The 16,974-nt window shown below is 58.0% G+C and overlaps 1 protein-coding gene across 3 annotated transcripts in view; it reads left to right on the top strand.

The window, feature by feature from the left end:
• Positions 1–16,974, top strand: part of LOC102500751 (uncharacterized) — a 170,116-nt gene that overhangs the window by 99,301 nt on the left and 53,841 nt on the right. Inside the window, exon 3 of one of the 3 annotated variants that reach the window (XM_027771847.1) lies at positions 10,844–12,250. The exons of the other annotated variants lie outside the window; for them this stretch is intronic. Coding sequence (XP_027627648.1) covers positions 10,844–11,117 — 274 coding nt within the window. The 3' untranslated portion in view covers positions 11,118–12,250. Of the gene's footprint in view, positions 1–10,843; positions 12,251–16,974 lie in introns of those variants that run through there. 3 annotated transcript variants of the gene reach the window in all.

Genomic DNA, 16,974 nt, shown 5'->3' with positions numbered 1-16,974 from the left:
GGGCCGCGGGTGTCCCCGCATTAGGCAGTTGGCTCCCGTGTGGCCACGTGTGTGGTTGGAGTCCGTTCATATTTCCGTACCCGATTGTAGCGCCTGGCACTGTTTTTGTCCTCAGTGCACGAAGATTCCTTTCAAGAACCGAGCACGGCACCTCATTCTGGGACCAGGCCCATCACCCAGGAGTTTTCTTTTTCAGTGGCATGACACAGCGCTCTCTACTGCGCCAGGTGGCAGGCCTCAGTGTCTCTCGACTGTTCTCGCTACACGTGAGAGGATCCTCACTCCGGAAACCACCAATAGGCCTTCAGGGAGACGTCGCAGCATGCCAGGGGGTCTGACTGCGGCGGTGGCATGTACCTGTGTCTGGTTTTCAGAGATGGGAGCTGGAACATACCAAGTTCACCTGAGCAAAGTGAGGGATGGGTCGTTCATGCCAGGAAGGCCCAGTGCAGAAGCATCTTCTCATCCTGAAGCCTTCCCTGACCTTCTGCAGCTGAGCGGCTTCTTTTCCAAGCCCCGCATGTGATCCAGGAGCCCTGGGATGGACTCCCCGTGGGGACGGGGCTAAGGAACCCTGGGGGCAGGGCAGCGCCCCCTTCATTTATACATCCCGGGCCGCAGGTGTCGCCGCATTAGGCAGTTGGCTCCCGTGTGGCCACGTGTGTGGTTGGAGTCCGTTCATATTTCCGTACCCGATTGTAGCGCCTGGCACTGTTTTCGTCCTCAGTGCATGAAGATTCCTTTCAAGAACCGAGCACGGTACCTCATTCTGGGACCAGGCCCATCACCCGGGAGTTTTCTTTTTCAGTGGCATGACACAGCGCTGTCTACTGGTCCAGGTGGCAGGTCTCAGTGTCTCTCGACTGTTCTCGCTACACGTGACTGCGGCGGTGGCATGCACCTGTGTCCGGTTTTCAGAGACAGGAGCTGGAACATCCCAAGTTCACCTGAGCAAAGTGAGGGGTGGGTCGTTCATGCCAGGAAGGCCCAGTGCAGAGTGGGTGGCATGGCATCAGGGCCGGGCTCCCCTGCCAGCCTCAGGGTCCCTCTTTCTAGCCTCTTTGGCTCCTGAAGGACACAGCCTAAGGGGAGGGACGGAGCACAGCAGAGACCCTACAGCAGTCTCTGCCTGTGGTCTCGGGTCCAGCCGCTTTCCTCCCAGGCCTTCCCTGCAGTCCTGAACGGCCTGTGGCCTGTCGGTGGGCCCTCCCCTCCATGCCCTGGTTAACTCCGCCCCCACAGCAGTGCCTTTGCTCCCGCTCAGGGTCTGACTTGCCTGGCTTTCCTGCCTACCCCAGACACCACCTGTGGGCTGCCTGTCCTCTGCATTTCTATGCGGCTCTGGGTCCCCTCTCCTCTCCCCACCCTCTTCTTGCTCTTCTTTTTTAAACAGTAAGTGTATATGTGAGCACTTTCTCTAGAGAGTGAGAAAGAGAGAGATGAGAACTAGAGAAAACCCCTCCAGCAGGGTCTCGTCACTCTGCAGCCCCTTTCCCCAGCGCTGCAGCTCCTCAGGATATCTTGGACACCTGCATGCCCACGCAGCTTGTCTTCAGGCTCACCCGGGAACCTGGGCCTGCGGCTGGCCGGGAGGCTTCTAGCACTGGGAACCTGAGTCTGCAGCTGGCCCCGAGGCTTCCAGCGAGGCAGTCCAGTAGGCTACAGACAGCGCCACCTAGGCCTGACGGCCCACCCCAGGGCTTTCTGCATCCAGGGCCCAGAGACCCTTTCAGCCAGGTAGTGCATATTCAGGGTTACAAGGACAGCTCTGCTGTGGCCGTGGAAAAGCAGCTAGAGCTGGCCTTTTGGCTATTTAACCGTAAGTTCTCAGCCTGGAAGTGGGCGAGGGCCAAGCCCACGGCTCCCGTGCTCAGCACAACACAAGGGCCAAGGGATGGTGGCACAGTGCCGAGGCAGTGGTCCCTGGTGGCCTATACCCAGGTTGCAATTCTGGCTCAAAGGTGCACTCTCTGGTGGTCGCTGAAGTGGGGGAGGAGGCGGCCCTTCCCCAGAGCTGTCTGAGCTGCGTGCAGAGCGGGTGGCAGTCGCAGCAGGTGCATAGTGAAAGTGCCCCAGAGTGTTAGCAGTGGTCTGTAAGTCAGCGCTTCCTTCTTCGCTTATTTTATTGTTTTAGTTTTTGCTACAGGGCTCATGTGTTTGTAAGACAGAGAGCGGGGGGGAGTCGGCCAGGAAGGATGGCCATGCCGCAGCCCCTCCTCCAGTCTCCTCTCCAGTTTTGCACGCACATGTGTGGTGTTCCAGTCACTGGGTCCAGGACTCACCCCACAGTCCAGCGTGTGGGGTCTAGCCGCCTTACCCTCCATGCCATCTGCAGCCCCTATCTGCTTAGTTTTAAAAGTAAAATACATTCTTTTCAAACCAAGTTGGGATGCCTAACCAGATATGATTCATCTGAATAAAGGATTTTCACTAGAAATAGAAAAATTTTAAAAAAGGAGAAAAATAAATTCTAACCTAATGCTGCATCCACAATGGAATGCTACGTTGATCTCTGACCTTCCCGAGAAAACAAGGGGAGAGTGAGCTGCATAATTCTCATCATCTGATATAAGGAATCAGGCCCCACCACCACTATAGTCTAAAAGGCATTAAAGGAAATTTACCAAAGAGACAGGAACAGTGAATCAAAATTGAGTACCTGGAAATGACTGTCTGTTTTAGGCCTGACCAGCAGGTGCCTCGGGACAGCCCCCGATGAGGAGGGTCGGGCGCGTTTTCAGCAGCCAGCTGTCTGGCTGTCCGGCTGTCCGGCTGTCCGGCTGTCCGGCTGTCCTGCCGTCTGGCTGTCTGGAGAGCCAGCCTCCTGCCGACAGCTATTGTAAAGGAATGACTCTCCTGGTGAGGCTCGGAGCCGCCAGGAGGGCAGGGTGCGGGGTCTGTGGGCTGCATGGGGCACCGGGGCCCGGAGCTGGGCCTCTGCCCGGCGCGCCTGCGTCCCCACTCAGACTTAGTGAGCAGGAGCCTCTGGCACCTCCCCGCTGAAGCAGGTGCCAGCCAGGGGGTCGCCCGTGGTCCCCGGCCAGGGCAGGTTTTCCCCAGTCAGGCTGGCATTTCACAGGCCCTCCTGTCTGCTGTGACGCTGTCAGGGCTTCAGTTAACAGATGGGTACTCCGTCAGCGTGAAGGCCTCAGTTAAAATATTATGATCTGTCTTCTTGAGCCCAAGGAAATCTCATTATAAATAAAGTAATCTCATTTGCGGGTGTGTTCCACAACCCACAGGCTCGGAGAGGCGCTGTGACAATGGCCCGGGAAGTCGGGCTGTCAGATTAATACACTGTGTGAAAATTGGGGTTGGAGGTCACCGGTCTCCTGATACACCGATCTCCCTCGGAGAAGCTCATTTCATTCAGACTATCAGCTAGATTAGAAATACCCTAATTATCCCACTGAAATTAAATCACTTTATGTTGGGGTGATATAATGAACAACCATACAGAGGATCTACACAACCAATCATCTTATTAGGCACAGCAAGACCAGCCCCCACGCTGCACGGACCTGGTCAGTGTCAGCCCGTAGGCAGGGGTGAGGGGACAGGGCCCTGAGCGGGGCCAGCCCTGGCTCCGTCTCCGGCTGCTCTTGTGCCTTTCCTGGGCAGGCCCTGGGCTGCCCTGTGCCCTGGTCTCTGGTCGGCAGGAATGGAGCGCTGCAAAGCACCCTGCAGCCTGGACCTTCTCCTCCGCTGCACTCAGGCCTCGGGGCTCGGGGTCCAACCAGGCACCACTGCCCTTCAAGGTTCTACCCCGATCCTCCAGACCCTGCCGTGGGACGGCGCTGTGCTGAGGTACAGCGCTCCCCGGCAGAAGATGGGGCCTGCTGGCGTGAGCGCCGAGTAAATGACACTGGCTGCCCAGGGTGTCCCCGAATCGCAGTGCTCTGGCGCAGCGTGCGTGTGTGCGTCACGTCCTCGCTGACACAGGTCGGGGCACTGGGAGCCCCCGTGCGGCTCGACCGTGGGCGAAGGCAGACCCTCAGCCGCAGCGCTGGGACATTTGCGAGCTGGCCGATACCTTGTGATGGGGAGAGTCTCCTCCCTGGCCTCCACTGGCAGATGCCAATGGCACCTTCTCCCACTGAGATGACCCAGATGTCTCCAGGCATTGCCGTGTGTGCCCCTGGTGAGAACTGCTGCTCCTGTTAATGGCACCTTCTCCACCCTGCAGGAAGTGTGGAGCGAGGGCCGGAGGGCTCTACAGGAGGCTGCCAGGGCCAGGCTGGTGGGGGCACCTACTGCTGTTATCACACTCTGCTGGACAGAGGCCACGTGGCCCTCTCCTAACTGAAGGAGTGGCTGGAAATGTGCCTGTGTGCCCAGGAGGACTGTGTACATTTCCCTGCCACACGACAGGCCGAGGACCAGGCAGGACCCAAGCCTGCCATCTCCCCGCGATGCCCTCCATGCTCCCGCCTGGCTTTGGTCTCCGCCCCCCCTTGACCCTGTCAGCGCTGTGTCCCTTGCCTTCTGTTTGGGCAGAGCCTCCAGGTGTAACCGAGTGAAAGGGTCCATGCTGGTGTGCTCAGGGGCAAGCACCTCTGGGTGCACAGGACGAACTTTTAAACAGAAACTCAGGGCCAGGATAGGGGTGCCACTCTGGTGGTCCCTCGGGCAGAGGGGGAAGAGGCCGAGTTCCTGGGCAGGCTGCATCCCTGCAGCATGGTTACGACAGGTCCGTTATAAACAGAAAAATGCATTGATAACAGCTTAAAATTGGGAACCAGCAGTTAGTGTAATGGCTATGTCGCTGGACTCCCACGTAGTCGACCGCTATTTGCGTCCTGGACCTGATGGCTTAAAACTCACGCCCGGCGCATGTGCATGCGTGCCCAAGATCCAGAGGGGAGAATGGAGGAGAAGGGATTGCGGCGTGACCATGCCCCCTGGGGGGTGATTTCTCGCTTTCTGTCTCTATGTCTCTCTCTGTCTGTCTGGCGAGCACACATGCCCTATAGCGAAAATCTCTCCAAAAAAAAAAAAGGAAAAAAAAAGGTAACAGCTTAAAATTACTGTAGAGAGGTTTTTTTCAATTGCTCAGAGAGAGAAAGGGGAGAAAGCGCCCCAGTGGGGTGTGCACTCCATTCTCCTTCACATCATCGTCCTGCCGGGACCTGGGGCACCTCACAGGCCCAACATGCTCTTCGAGGTGCCGGGCTGGGATCTGAGCTGCAGGTGGCCCTGTGGGATCTGGCCCCCTTAGCCACGAAGCTGTGGGCTGGCTCTCGGCAGGTGTTTGTTAGCAAATGTGAAATAATTGAACGAAATGAGCACCCTGTGCTTTAACTCTTAACTAAACCACCACAAAGAGGCCTGCTGGGGTGCGTGGAGCATGCCAGGGAGTGGTGGGACGTGGCTGACAGCATGGGAGGTTGCCGGGTGTGTGCTGATGGCCCCGTGTGGGAGCTGGTGCCTTCGTGCTGACGTCTGTCACTGCCGTTGTCCAGGTCGGTGGTGTCCCAGGAAGGCGAGGGCATGTGCTGCCTGGTTTGCAGGGACTGCCTGGTGCCAGCCTTGGCCACTGGGAGCCCCGCCCCCACCAGGGAGTGCTGAAACAGGCTGGGGCGGGAGGCCGCGTGGTTCCAAGGAGCCAGGTCACCGCCCGGGCAGGTGGGACTCTGACACCTACACTCCTGGATGGGATTTCGGCAAATTGTCAGGCCTTCCCTAACATGGCCTCCAGGCTGCTGCAGGGACAGCCCCCACGAAGGAAGCCCTCGTCCCGAGGCACGCTGTCCGGGAGTGCCCCCTGCATTCAGTGGAGACGGACATCTGCCGGTCCTGACCTTCTCCACACGGCACGCTCCCTGCTCTATGCTGGATGCACGTGGGCCCGGTTTCCACCCCCACCACGGCCCTGCCACAGCCCCGCCACCCCGGGGCTGTCCCCTACCCTCTGCCTTGGCTGTTTTCTCCTCTCTCCAGCTGTCCCTTCCCTGTCCCTTAGTTCTCTGCTCCGGGGCTCTGTTGCAGCGCTGTCTTCTGGAGGCCCTGCCAGGCCTGGCGCCCTCTCCTGGGCACTCCTGGGTCTCCCACTGGTGTGGCGCCAGCAGATGGCAGCTTCACATCGTGGCCCCTGTGACCATGTCCTGTCCCTGTCCCTGCGCCGGAGCCCCGTGAGAGCCATGACTGAGGGCCCTGCTCACGGTACCCGGGGCACGGTGCCCGGGCATAGCAGGTGCTCATCCGTTCTTACTGCACAAACCAAGTAGGCATTGGGGTACTAGGACTGAACCAATCAGGCTTGACCGGCAGGCAACCCGTTAGGCTCTGTCAAGCTGTGGGCGACTGGGTCCCGATCTCCACGGGCAGCTAGGGCGATCCGGACGCCACGCGGAGTTCGGTGTGTCTGTCAGCTCGGCCCCATCGTCTGTGGTGGCTGTCTTGCTAGAGCCCAGACACCCCAGCCTTTGGAAGCCGACTTGAAGTGCAGCACGGTGCTGTGCGTGGGGGCGGCAGCCCCTGGGAGCTGCCCGTGGGCAGAGCTGGTGCGCGGCGAGCAGCCTGGGCCGGAGCTCTGAGCTCGGACTGCCCTCCTCAGGTCCGGGGCCGGGCAGGCGGCCCGGGGGTCTCGTCCTCACGGTCAGAGGCTGGTCCCAGCCCCGCGAGAGCTTCAGGCTCTTAGGATTCACAGCATGCGGCCACCTCTCGGCTCTGAACAGAGCGAGGTGTGAAGTCATTTCCGAAGCAGCGTCTATGAAATTCCATTACACGGTGCTTTTCAATTGAAGGGGAAAGACCTTTGCTGAAACTAATTTGCAGTCGCTTTAATCACGGCGCGGAGTTGGCAGGCTCCCCCGGGCGGTGGCTGGAAAGGCTCACTCCGCTTTGGCTTTGGCAGACCGGCCCTCCCCCACTGCCACCTCACCCGGAATCCCGTGTGGCAGTGGTTCGGCCCCTAAGCTTTGAGACAAAAAGGAAGGATTGTGATCAGTCCTCCCGGAGTGTCAGTGTCTCGGAGTCAGAGCCCTGTGGAAGACGGCGTCGTCAAAGCCAGGACGCTCCCGAGGAGGGTGGCGGGCTTGGGCCTCCCCTGCCTGCTGTCTGGCTTCTCGGGCTCTCCGGTGTCCCCGTGTTCCTGTTCACTGTCACCACCCAGACTTTTCTTGACCTAGGGAAGGGCAGCCAGAAGTCGCGAGTAGCAAAGAGCCCTTGGGTGGGACGCAGGATCTGGGTCTGGTCTCCCGTTCACAAAGTGTAGTCCCTCGGAAGTTGGTTACGCCTTTCTGGGCAGCTCACTGATTAAATGGAGGTGCTGACCCTTCCTGAAGATCAGGTGGGTTCTGGGGGAGGTGGGGGTGACGTGTGTGAAGACCTGGAAGGTCAGCTCCCAGGAACGGGGCGGTGCCCAGGTTATGACTGGCCGCCGCAGTTCTCATTCCGAGGTCTCCTTGCTGATCGGAAACTCCCAGGTAAGTCTCGTGGCTACTTGAAGTCCCTTTGGGTGAAGCTCTATGGGCCTCGGGATCTCCTGTGAAGACAGAGACCCAGTAAAGAGCGACACTGACGAAGCATCTTCAGTGGGACTTAGCGGGGAGCGTGGGTTTCCTTGGAGGGAGGAATGCAGGAGGCTGGCGGTGTGGGCAGGTAGGGCTGTGGGTGGGAGTATGGGGGCGGGGGGTGAGAGGAGAATGCAGGAGGCTGGCGGTGTGGGCAGGGAGGGCTGTGGGTGGGAGTACAGGGGGGAGGCGAGAGGAGAAGGCAGGAGGCTGGCGGTGTGGGCAGGGAGGGCTGTGGGTGGGAGTACAGGGGGGAGGCGAGAGGAGAAGGCAGGAGGCTGGCGGTGTGGGCAGGGAGGGCTGTGGGTGGGAGTACAGGGGGGAGGCGAGAGGAGAAGGCAGGAGGCTGGCGGTGTGGGCAGGGAGGGCTGTGGGTGGGAGTACAGGGGGGAGGCGAGAGGAGAAGGCAGGAGGCTGGCGGTGTGGGCAGGGAGGGCTGTGGGTGGGAGTACAGGGGGGAGGCGAGAGGAGAAGGCAGGAGGCTGGCGGTGTGGGCAGGGAGGGCTGTGGGTGGGAGTACAGGGGGGAGGCGAGAGGAGAAGGCAGGAGGCTGGCGGTGTGGGCAGGGAGGGCTGTGGGTGGGAGTACAGGGGGGAGGCGAGAGGAGAAGGCAGGAGGCTGGCGGTGTGGGCAGGCGGGGCTGTGGGTGGGAGTTCTGGGGGGTGAGAGCGGGCCGTGAGCCTCCAGTGTGGTGTCCTAGCACGGGTGAAGCACGGACGCGGGTAGGACAAGGCACAGTGCAAAGCCAACACGTCAAGTACTGGATTAGACATCTCTCTCTCTCTCTTCTTATCGCCAGAGGGCGTGCGTGCTCTCGAGGGGCGAAGAGAGAGAGCACCCCCGGTGAGCGTGACCCTTTCCTCCTTTTCTCCGTCCTGTCAGGATCTGGGCACACACACGCCTGACACTTTTTAAGCCACGGGGGCTGGGATTTGAACCAGGCTGGTGTACGGGACCGGGCTCCCAATGCACAGCATTGACGTGTTCTTGGTCTCCCCTGCCACGTGTAGAGAAGTGGGGTCAAGGAAGCATCCGGCAGATGTAATGCTGGCTTGTCGGGAAGTCCTGGCACATTTTTGCGTATTAAACCGAAGCACATCATGACTTTCCTGAGGCGCCCACAGGTTGGTGGGCAGGAGGCTGGGGACGCGCCTGGGAGGATGGGGTAAGCCCAGGCCCCGGAGAAGCCCGCCCCCATCTCTCAGATGGGAATGGACTGGGCTCTGAGCTTCCCGCGCCTGGGTCCGACCATGGCCCCTGCCCACAGGCTCTGCTCGCTGCATCCTTCCTCTGACCCTCGTTCCAGAGCGCTCTTCCTTTGCGCGGGCCCTTGACGCCGGTGTTAGCAGATGCGAGGGTCTGCAGGGGAACCAGATTTCGGGCGTGAGGCACGAGAAAGCCTGAAAACTCCGAATGCCCTTCCCACCCAGGGGACACGCCAGGCGATGAGGACTCAATCACTGACCTCTCGTTGTCGGAGAGCAGAGCAGAAAGCACACCCATGTCCCCGCTCTCTCTTCCTGACACGGGTGATGTTTCTGGGCCGCGTCTGCCTTCCTCCCCAAGGGAATGCAGCTGGGGCAGGGGCTCCCGGTCCTTTCAACGCCAGTTACCGAGAGACAGTGTTCATTTGGAGATGTTTTGCATTTCTTAAAATCAGTGGTATGCTGTCGTTTAAAGACAGAGGCTCAAGACTGGGAAAAAGTGGGAACCAGCAGTTAGCGTAATGGCTATGTCTGGACTCCCACATAGTCGACCATGGTTCGAGTCCTGGACCTGGTGGCTTAAAACTCACGCCGGGTGTGTGTGCGTGCGTGCCCAAGATCCCGAGAGGAGAATGGAGGAGAAGGGATTGCGGCGTGGCCATCCCCCCTGGGGGGTGATTTCTCGCTTTCTGTCTATGTCTCTCTCTGTCTGTCTGGCGAGTGCACGCACCCTATAGCGAAAACCTCTCAAAAAAAAAAAAAGAAAAAAAAAAGACTGGGAAGAAGTAGAAAGCAGCATTTTTCTGATAATTATTGCTTAATTAGTTTGGGTCAAATAATTCATGTCTGCTATAGAACAGGGCAAGTGGGGCTTTGGCACAGCACCGCCATGATGCGCCGAGGCTGGCCCACATGGAAAGGTTCAAGTCTAGAGACATCTCAGGGTCATCGGGCACGTGCTCGCCACACTCGCAGGCTGCCTGGCGCCCTGGCTGAAGGGAGTGATGGTGCGTTGGGGTCCCGCGGGGTGCCTCTCTTTCTCCCTCTCTGTGTGTCTCTTGCTCATGCCAGAGATTAAACAAACTTTAAAATCAACAACAAATGGACAGGGTGAGCATCGGGGACCCATGCATGCATGCGTTGGATACGGGGTTCACTGAGCACCTGCGGCCTGCGGGTGCCACCTTCTGGGTGTGCTCAGACGGGCGGGCACCAGGGAGGCCCTGCCCTCAGGGCTCTCACACCACATGAGGACTCCGGGAAAGTGGGCAGGGCAGGAGCAGGGAGACACTGGCTCAGCAGAGAGGGTGCGGAGGGGCCGTGAATACCCCAGGAAGGGCAAGGGTGCAGACTCTGAACGTCTCGGGGAGGTCAGTGTCGGGCGTGACATGAGTGGAGGCGCGCGGAGCAGAAGGGGGAGGGCAGAACCAGAGCCGGGCTCAGGGACCGGCTGACCAGAAGGCCTTCGGGTTTTCTTCCAAGCATGCGGGAACCATGTAGGGGAAGGGGAGGCAGCAGGGAGTCCAGTAAACCACAGGTGTCTCCAAGTGGAAGGGGGCAGACGGCCCCACCTCTGTTCTCTGAGCAAGGGGAGCCGTGGGCACCCACTGTGTGCAGGGCTTGGACCTGCTGTGGGGAGACAGGAAGGTTGGACTGCAGCCCCGTCCTGAAGCCCTTGCTGCTGCTTGGAGAGCTCACGGGTCAGGGGGCCTCGGTTTTTATGTTAGGTCATTTACAGCCGCGCACATGCGTGCACACACACACGCACATGGACTCCGGGCGGGCTTTGGGGCCAGGTAGACTTGGACTTAAACACAAGCTGGTGAGCTAACCAGTAGGGGTCCTGCAGGAAGTGAATTCACCTTCGGAGCCTTCCTTTCCTCCTCCGAGACCGTGATGTGCCTGACAGCAGGCCGCGGGTCGGGTCGCTGTGCTGGGCCCAGTCACTGCGGTGTCACACCTGGGGGCGGGGCTGCATCGCCATCATCACCATCCTTTGCTTTCTTCCCAGAAATTTCCTCTTTAGCCAAGCGGAAAGCCCAAACAACCACAACCGAAAAGGTGCATTTGCATTTCAAAACTTGTCTCTGTTTCAAGCCAGCATGCCTTTTCCTCTCCAAACAGCCTGGCGTCTGGAGGGGCAGTTGCAGGTGACGCTTTTCAATGGGAAGCCACCTGTCCACCCTTTGTGCTGTCCTCGGAGAAATCTGTTGTCCCAGGAAGTCTTCTCTTGGATGGCGGTCTGGCTGCTACGCGGAGCGGGCTTCTCGTCCGATCACAGTGCTTCCAGGGCTCGGCGCGGGGTGGACAGCTTGTCCTGAGCAGGCGATGGTGGGGTGTCCTGCTGGCGGCCCCTTCCACTTGCAGTGCCAGGAAGGTCCGCACAGCCTGTTTGTGAGCGCGTTCCTGGGTGTGTGCGTGTTTGCACAACTGCATGTTCACGAGCGTGGTTCTGACAGACTCCGCCAAGGATTTGCTCAGCTATTGCCTCCCGCTTTGAGATGCTGCATGGCCGTGTGTCACAGGTGGAGAGCAATTGCCACCTTCCTGAGCTGCCTTCCGAGGGCGTAGGACATTTAGTTGCCCCTGAGAGGCCTGTAAGTACCACCGGGAAGGAGGTCCAGACGCCCCGTGAGTCATCTGCAGGGCGTGGGCGCCCTGGCTGGACCTTTCAGAAGCAGATGCTATAGGCTTGGAATTCAAGTGCTAGCCGTCGGTGGCCATGCGACTGGACGACTCACCCCTTAAGCCCTAGCTTCCTCCTCTGCGAAGCAAACGCCTAACACATACCAAGTGCTCAACACCAGGCGGTGATGGACGAGACCGGGCTCTCAGCTGTGCCGTGGACTAGCTGGCTGGCCTGTCCTGTTTCTCACCTGAGGCACTGCTGTGTAGAATGAGGGGCTCGGGGGGCCCATCTCGCTCTGACCTGTGACACCTGGGGTTTCTCCAGAGGTCTTGCTACCCCCCGTCCTTGCTTGTCCCTCTGTTAGACCATCTCTGCTAGAAGACGCTGGCTCACCTCTCCTACCCCCTTACACGTGTCAGCTCCTTCCCGAGGACGTGTCCACATGCCTCCTCAGCATCACAGCAGCAGGGGTTCCAGCACCGGAGGGAAGGCGTGAAGGTGGAAGCTGAGCAGGGGTCCAGGACATCCACTGAGGTGACACCACTTCCCTGCCTGCACTGCTTCGTGTTACGTGTCAACACGGCTGGGCCACAGTGCCAAATATTGGGTCGAATGTCCTAGTAATTTCTGTGAGTGTTTAGATGAAAGTTACGTTTAGTCAGTGGGCTCTGTCAGGCATATCGTCCTTCAGGATGTGGGTGAGCCTCATCCAATCCAGTGAGGGCCTGCATGGGAGGAGAAGCTGACCACCCCTGAGCAACAGGGGCTTTTGCCGTACGTGGCCTCCGGATGCGTCCGCATCCATCCTCCCGGGCTGTCTAGATGTCCTTGGGACTGGAATTGCAGTTCTTACCCAAGTCTCCACCTCACTGGCCTCTCCCACCAGAGCCTGGACTGTCTGAGCCGCTACAGCAGCAGGGACCAAGTCTGTAGGCTCTCTAAATAAATAAATAAATAAATCATTCAAAAAGTTCATGGAAAGTGCATGGCTTTCGATATTTTTGGTGCTAAGATACACTTGTATTTTAATCCCATTTCCCCACAAACTTTCTGAAGTCCCCTTACATGTTCCTGTCTATAAGCGTGCGCTCACGTGCGTGCACACACACGCACACACCCTGTTGGTTTGTCTCTCTGAGAACCCTGACTGACACTGCTCTACCAGCTGTTCACAGGTGTTCTCTCTGGTTCTGGTTTCTCTTCTCATAGAACCTTCTTCCTGACAGCTGAGTGCCTCAGGGGAAGAGCAACCTGGTAAGCTCCCTCACACTGGGACGTTAGAGACGCAGGCGCCTCCTCCCACGCAGGCTTTGCCTGTAGATAGGGAACAGTGTCCGTGTTACACAGGGTCTCCAAGACAGCCACTTGGGCATCAGGGGGCTGCCACCCCACTGCTCCAGAAAGCTAGACGCAGTAGTAGGCGAAGTGCTAGGCAGGGCCAGCCTGCCAAGAGAGGGCAGGAAGCCTTACTTCCTAGTTCAGCCTGCCGTGTGACTGCGAAGGCAGGGTGTGGACTTTAGCAGCTGATGGTTCAAGCTGAAATCCTTTGTTTTTGGGCACATCTCTTCATTTCTCTGTGCCTCAGTTTCCAAGTCTGGAGATTAGAGTTTTAAGACAGCATAAGATGATTATGAAAGCCAAGTGAATTAGCACGCGCAGTTGTCTTAGCACATGGTCAGAAGTAAACCTATGTTGGGAACCAGCAGTTAGCGTAATGGCTATGTTGCTGGACTCCCACGTAGTCAACTGCGGTTCGCGTCCCGGACCCGGTGGCTTAAACCTCACGCCGGGCGCGTGTGTGTGCGTGCCCAAGATCCCGAGAGGAGAATGGAGGAGAAGGGATTGCGGCGTGACTATCCCCCCTGGGGGGTGATTTCTCGCTTTCTGTCTCTATGTCTCTCTCTGTCTGGCGAGTGCACGCACCCTATAGCGAAAAAAAAAAAAAAAAAAAAAGCAAAAACAAAAACAAACCTCTCCAGAAGTAAACCTATGTGAGTTTCTTTAGTCTCTTAGAAGACAGATTGGTTTGGAGCAGGCGGGCAGTGAGGGTGAAACCTGTGGGTCCAGATGCAGGAACCATGGTACAAGCTCAAGGTATGTGTGGGGAGCTGGGGAGCCAGGGCCTAGTGGTGTAATTCAGTCTGAGGCCAGCTGCCTGTGAATCTGGACTTGTGATGTCAAAGGCCGGGGAGGGTAGCTGTCCCAGCTCTAGAAGACAGAGCAAATTTGCCTTACTTTTGCCTCTGTGTTCTGTCAGGGCCTCAGCAGAGTGGATGGTACTCACTTACACCAGGTGAGGGGGTTCTTTCTTACTCAGCCCATGGACTTGAAGGCCAAGTGCTCACAGACATACCCAGCAATAATGGCTCACCAGCTATCTGGGTATCCCTTAATCCAGTCAAGATGGCACATAACATTAACCATCGCCACAGACATACCCAGCAATAAGGTTCACTAGCCATCTGCGTATCCCTTAACCCAGTCAAGATGGCACATAAAATTAACCATTGTGAACTCGTTCTTGTCCTCTCTTTCTCAACCGAATGGTTGTGTTGACTGAAACCTATCAAAATCGAGATTTTTCTTTTTCTTTTTTTTGGAGAGGTTTTCGCTATAGGGCGCGTGCGCTCGCCAGACAGACAGAGAGAGACATAGAGACAGAAAGCGAGAAATCACCCCCCAGGGGGGATGGTCACGCCGCAATCCCTTCTCCTCCATTCTCCTCTCGGGATCTTGGGCACGCACGCACACGCGCCCGGCGTGAGTTTTAAGCCACCGGGTCCGAGACGCGAACCGCGGTCGACTACGTGGGAGTCCAGCGACATAGCCATTACGCTAACTGCTGGTTCCCAAAATCGAGATTTTTCTTGAACTTCACGAATTAGAAAGATAAGAAGGGGAAGTGGAGTCATGGACCAAGGACTTGCGCCAAACACCGGGCAGACTAGCTGGCCTCACAGATGGACACGCTCCTTCAATGCCTCCCCTAATAGGCAGGGACCTGGGCGGAGAGAGCCGCCCTGCCTGTGGGCTAGCGTGGACCCCTCAGCACCACCCTGGCCCGGAGCTGCAGCCTGTAGGGTGACAGGGCAGCAGGGAGCTGCTGTGTTAAGCGAGCACAGAAGCGTGTGCCCGTGAGTTCTCCGCGGGGTCCGCTGGCCAAACACTGCAGGAAGTTCCCGGCGCCATAACCTCGAGAGGCGCCAAACGGGCGCTGAGCACCCCTCCCCCGTTTTGGGATGACAGTTCCGTAAGTGACATTTTGTTCCAAAGTCCTGTCCATCCATCAATCCTTGTCCACCCTTCTGTCGCCTTCCCCAGTCAGCAGCGCCCCTTCCCAGCCCACCTGGCACCAGATGTTCCGCCAGCCACCACTGTGTGTCCGCGTCCTCCGAGTGGCAGAATGCGAAATCTCGGGCGACGTTCACCTGGAAGCGCTTAGCCCTCAACAGCTGCAGCCCCTTGATTACCCTGCCTGCCTCGGCAGCTCCGCGCGCGCCTATCAATCGCTTGTCAATTCGGTTTAGCGATGACTTTGACTGACTGGGATGAGGGGAGTGGAAGTGGGGTGTAGGCGAATGGTTAAAATTAATTGCTACATAAGAAAAAATTGAAAGATAATTATTCCTGCTTCCCTGTCAGTGCTCGAGGGTAGATGACCTCATTAACTTGCAGCTTGTACACAATTCAATTACTGGGAGATGGAAATACATTTTTAATTACCTCAGCGGCCTGCGGACCATTCATCTCCATTTGCACGGCTTCTTCCTCCTCTTCTTCTTTTTTTTCTTTTTAACTGTGGTGCTCTGAAGGAGCGGCCCCATCTTAAGAAGGCTGCCATCAACGCCCGCCGCCGGCCTGGCACTCCTGAAGGTGGCATGGTATCGGGCGCGGTAACCCCCAGGTGCCAGGTGAGCTGCAGGGCAGCCCGGTCTGGCCGTGTGTTTTTAAGTAGCTCGCTACGTGAGAATGCACCCAGCTCGGGGGCGACGATGAAGGGGTAAGATCACGCTCTTGGTCCCCAGTTCCTGAAAGGACAAGGCAGAACGTGGAGGCAGGGACGCAGGAGGGCCAGTGCGTTGCCCACCTGGATGTGGGGGTTCTGGCCCGCGCTGGTGGCTGTCCTCTCCCTGTTCGGTGATGACTTAATTAGCTGACCGTGTCTCTTGGCTTTTCCCCTTCATTGCAGGGACAACTTAGAAAGCGGTCTGTGCTGCAAACAGCTCTGCAGCAATTCCTCTGTGTGGGAGGCTGTGATTGCTCTCAGCCGCAGCTCCTTTCTGAGAGACGCGTCGCCCTCTGCATCTCCATGTCCCATCCCCAAGTGCCCTGGCCCTGGGTTCCCTGGGGCAGTTAGAGGGAAACGAAGCTAATTAGGGAGTGAGGAGGTCTGAGCACTGTTAGTTGAATTTCCCAGCTTGACTGAGGAGTGACTAACAAATGTCATGTGCTCAGGCCGAGCTGCGTCAGTGTGCACTGGGAGGTGGTGACCGCGACCGAGTGAAGGCAGCCAGGGGACTTGGTTTTCGCAGCGGTCACCTCTTCACGTCTGGCAACTTCCTGGATGGCGGTTTCCGCCCTGCTCCCAGGCCGTGTGGGAGACCTGTGGACACGCATGCATTTGCCGTCACCCTTGCCAAGTGTCCCTCAGGAAAGAGCCGTGTGGCCCTGACGGCCAAGGACTTGGAGTCACACGGGCTGGGGCGTGAGGCCTGCCCCTCTGCTTCCTGGTCACGAGGGGAGGGAGCCTTTGTTTCTTTGTCTGTGACAGAAAAATAACGTACCTCCCACACCGCTGAAGAACTGAGATAATTCAAGTGTGCTTGGGTAGAGCCTGGGTGTATTGGTGGATGATGCCGAATAACGGCGGCTCGCTCTCTCTCTCTCGGTTCTGCTGTAGAGCACATGCACGCCCGGAAGAGACAGAGAGGGAGTGTGAGAAGTCACCCCCAGGGAGGATGGCCATACCGCAGTCCCTTCTCGCTCCTCCCGGGATCTGGGGCTTGCACACGCACGACCGGCGTGACTGCCAGCCTGCTGGGCGTGACACACAAACTCCCACTGGCGATACGGGAGTCCAGCCTCCTTAACCTCCATGCCGCTGACTGGCCTGGCAGCTCGCTTTTATACGTTTATTTATTTTACATAGAGAAAGGGGCACCCTTGACGGTCTCGTCGCGTTATTTCACACATCTGGTTAAGCTTATCTGTGTCTACACTCAAATTTACCACCCACATCAGTCCCATTGCTGCTCAGAGCTGTTCTTACCTCCCCTACTGAAAGCAGCCCAGTGAGAGGTCAGGACTGGACTTTAAAACATTTAACCAGGGGGCACGGGTGCTGCTGAGAGACGAGAAAGCGCCCTGTGGGCATGACCACGCCCCGATCCTCCCCTTCCCTCCTCCTCACTCGGGGACTTTGGGCCCTCATGTCATGTTTCTCAGGCCAGCAGGCCGAGGATTTGAACCGTGCAGCTGGCCATGTAGGATCTGGCTGCCTCGGCACTAGGCCACAGCGCTGGCCCAGGGCCACGTCAAGGTCTGGCCTGCTCTCTCATGCCCTGGCTAGCACAAGAGACCTCGCACGCCGAAGTGGGCGGCTCTCATTTCTTTAGTGGAACTGCTC

The sequence above is a fragment of the Tupaia chinensis genome, unplaced genomic scaffold, assembly GCF_000334495.1.
Source record: "Tupaia chinensis unplaced genomic scaffold, TupChi_1.0 Scaffold000037_18, whole genome shotgun sequence".
Lineage (NCBI taxonomy): Eukaryota > Metazoa > Chordata > Mammalia > Scandentia > Tupaiidae > Tupaia > Tupaia belangeri.
Note: the sequence above shows the minus strand (reverse complement) of the source record. Positions and strands in the feature narration are given on the sequence as shown.